This window comes from Hipposideros armiger, unplaced genomic scaffold (assembly GCF_001890085.2).
Source record: "Hipposideros armiger isolate ML-2016 unplaced genomic scaffold, ASM189008v1 scaffold_62, whole genome shotgun sequence".
NCBI classification, from domain to species: Eukaryota; Metazoa; Chordata; class Mammalia; order Chiroptera; family Hipposideridae; genus Hipposideros; species Hipposideros armiger.
Window position 1 is genome coordinate 1,941,465 of NW_017731412.1, and position 3,178 is coordinate 1,944,642.

General features: G+C 55.2%; 1 protein-coding gene across 1 annotated transcript in view; it reads right to left on the reverse strand.

Moving 5' to 3' along the window:
• Nucleotides 1-3,178, reverse strand: part of SDS (serine dehydratase) — a 23,449-nt gene that overhangs the window by 18,518 nt on the left and 1,753 nt on the right. The window contains exons 2-5 of the mRNA XM_019641579.1: nucleotides 2,967-3,066; nucleotides 2,611-2,750; nucleotides 2,416-2,507; nucleotides 1,425-1,652 (exon numbers count right to left, since the gene is read on the reverse strand). Of these exons, the coding sequence (XP_019497124.1) occupies nucleotides 1,425-1,652; nucleotides 2,416-2,507; nucleotides 2,611-2,750; nucleotides 2,967-3,066 (560 nt within the window). The remainder of the gene's footprint in view (nucleotides 1-1,424; nucleotides 1,653-2,415; nucleotides 2,508-2,610; nucleotides 2,751-2,966; nucleotides 3,067-3,178) is intronic.

Here is a 3,178-nt window from a genome sequence, read left to right on the forward strand (position 1 = left end):
CACTGGCCCTCATATGTGGGATCCGAACCGGGGCCCTCTGGCGTCCCAAGCCAGTTCTTAACCATCGTGCCACTCGGCCGGCCCCAATCCTCTTAACTTTTGTTCATCTGGCTTCAGCCCATCATTCCATTTGGTTGAGACCTGATGGAACCCTCCTTGGGCTATTTGATGGCACTGCCTGTAGTGATGCCTCCTGGCTGTGCGTCATCCACAAATGTGACAAACAGCTGCTTGGTGGGCCCTATGGCTAAAGCTGGCCATGGCCAAGGTCAGGACCCCAGGCCACACTGAGCATCCCCCTGGGGGTTGTCATCACCCATCAATCACAGGCGGTGGGTCGAGTTGGCCAGGCCCAAACAGCCTATGGGGATTTTATCTAGAGTTCATCCAAAAATCAAGATATTTGCAACGGGAATAAATCTCAGATCACAAACTCAGTGTGCAACAAACGAAGACTTCTTTACTTTTCCCTAACTCAGCTTAATTTTTGTTTTAAGCAGATAATTAATTGGGGGCAAAGTGTTTCCCTCTTCTCCCCCAGGGTGGCAAGGACATCGTGGGCCCAAATCACCACAGGCAGAGTGGGGGTGCCGTCTGGTCCTCAATTGTCTGCCCCCCCCCACACACACACACACCACAGATTGACCAGGAGGCTTTTCTCATTTCCAGCCATGTGGCTCCTTGTCCTATAGTCTGGGACCTGCAACAACCACTGCAGAGTTTTGGCCACTGCCATAAATCCGTTCTCTTATTCTGCTGTCATCTCCATTTCTTGAGACAAAGAGTATTTCCTGCTTGTAGGAAGCCCCCCTCCCCACCCCAGACCCCCAACAGTGGAGTGCTAGAGTGGACTCCTACCATCTGTTAAATTTGCAAGAAGTTTGGGAGCCAGGTATTAAACCTTTGGTAGCCTTTGGAAACTGTCCACTGTAGGAGTACTGACACCATGAAAATCAGCAAATGCTGCAAATCAGGACCCTTCTCCTTCCTTTTTTCCCTCCCTCAGTCCCTCCCTCCCTCCCTCCCTCCTGTGTCCTTCTCTCTCTCTCTCTCTCTCTCTCTCTCTCTCTCTCTCTCTCTCTCTCCTCCTTTGGGGAAGGAGTTATAAATTAATATTCTCAAAATATTATTCCTCCATCATGCACGCCTCATCTGTGCATTTCTCCTGATTATGCAGGCAAATAACTATGGCAAAGGGGGNGACTTTTTGTATGAGGAAGTGTGACATTCATGGTACAGAGTCACACAGACTTGGGCTCAGTTCCAACAGTACCATTCACTGGCTGTGTGACTCTGGGAAAAAGACCAAAGCCTCAGTTTCCTCACCTGTAAAATGGGACATGGGGCTCTGTCTTGCAGCCAGCATGGACAGGGGCTCCCTAAGCCTTGCCAAACCCCTGATGGAGGCACCCCCGGCTACTCACCTGGAAACCTGGGACAGAGGGACAAGCTTGCCGGCAGTGGTGGCCGTGTGGAAGCTGTGGGCTCCGACAGTCTCCATGGCGATGATGGGCACATCCCCCCAGCCCACTTCCTGCAGCCCCTGGACCACTCCACACAACAGGCCCCCACCACCCACTGACAGCGCGATGGCCCCCGGCTTTGCACTCAGTGTCTCCTTCAGCTCCTTCACGATGGAAGTATGGCCTTTCCTGGAGGGTGGGAGAGGGTGGCAGGTCAGGGCTGGGCTTCCTGGAGACACCAGGCAGGGGTCCTGGACATGCTAACTTGCCCCCTTCACTTGTCCTCATCTCAAGCTAGTCCCCTCCTGCCCGACTCCACCCTGATTTCCAGTGCCAGCACCTGTATCTCTACCTGAGGGCTTCCTCTGGCCACTGGAGCTGCCTGTGAATGTGGCAACGGGCGGTGCCAACAGACGACAGCCCTGAGAACACCCCTCACTCAGTGACTGCGGGAATCATGGGAGTTGGTGTATAATAAACACCCCAGCATCCTCTCCCGCGGGTGGGTAACTCTGGTTCGTGCTCCATGCTAGCTTCCAGGGACCCCAAGGGGTTAAGCTCCAGTGGTCCACAGCAGTCACCTGCCCATTAGAGCCCCAGTTAATGGCTTCGTTCTTTCCTCATCTCCCTTCGCCACGCTAACGAATCACTTCCCAAGTAAACTGCTTTCCCTGAAATCTTTGTCTCGGCATCTGCTCCTGGGAGGGGACACAATTGCGGACACCTGTGTATCTGAGCTCGTGCGTTTGCTCATGGCCACGTGCAATGAGCATTTGTGCACATATGTGCATGCACCTACGGCTATGCCTATGCAAGTGCTTCTACATGGCAGTGCACACACATGTAAAACTGCTGTGCATAATGGTGTGAGGACATGCCTTGGGGCAAGCGCCCTCCCAGTGGTATAGGGAGTGGATGCCGCCCACACCAGGTGAGCCTGGGTGCCACGTACCAGATGAGGGGGTCGTCAAAGGGAGGGATGTAGACCCAACCTGGGTTGTTCTTCGCCAGGGACTTAGCTAGCTCGAAGGCCTCGTCCAGCATCTGCAAGACCACAGGGGAGAGGGAGAGGCGGTGAGGGACTGGGAGGGGGACCCTCCTCTGCCACCAGGTGCCTTCCGTGGACCCTGCCCGGGTCAGCACTCACCTCACCCACCACCTTGACCGTGGCGCCCTCATTCTTGAGCCTGTCGATGGTGAGGGTAGGTGTGGTGCTGGGCACAACGATGGTGGCGGGAATCCCCAGCTTTCTGGCGGCATAGGCGGCCGCCATGCCTGCGTTGCCCGCTGCCAGGGGTGGAGAGTGGGAAGTGTGTCAGTGTGGAAGGGCTTGGGGCTCTGAACCCTACTCCTCAGGTGACCGCTGCCCCCCGGAATTCCAAATTGGGACTGCTGCAAATGTTTGCAAAGGTTCAAGGATGGGGAAACCAGGGCCCAGAGAGGTGGAAAGCCTGGCCTGGGAACACACAGCAGAATCCAGGAGGAGGCACGCAGACCACTTACCGGAAGAACAGACGAAATGTTCACAGCCTTGCTCAGCCCACTGTGGAGACAAGGGGGACGGGGTCAGGCCCACCTCCTGTCTGTCCCTGGGCTCTTCCCGCTACCTGGAATACCTCCCAGTGATTTCATCTGAACTTCCTTCATAGGAAACTTGGACTTGCCCTAGCCTCTCAGATGACATTTTCTCTCCCCAAAGAGACTGGCTCAGGGAG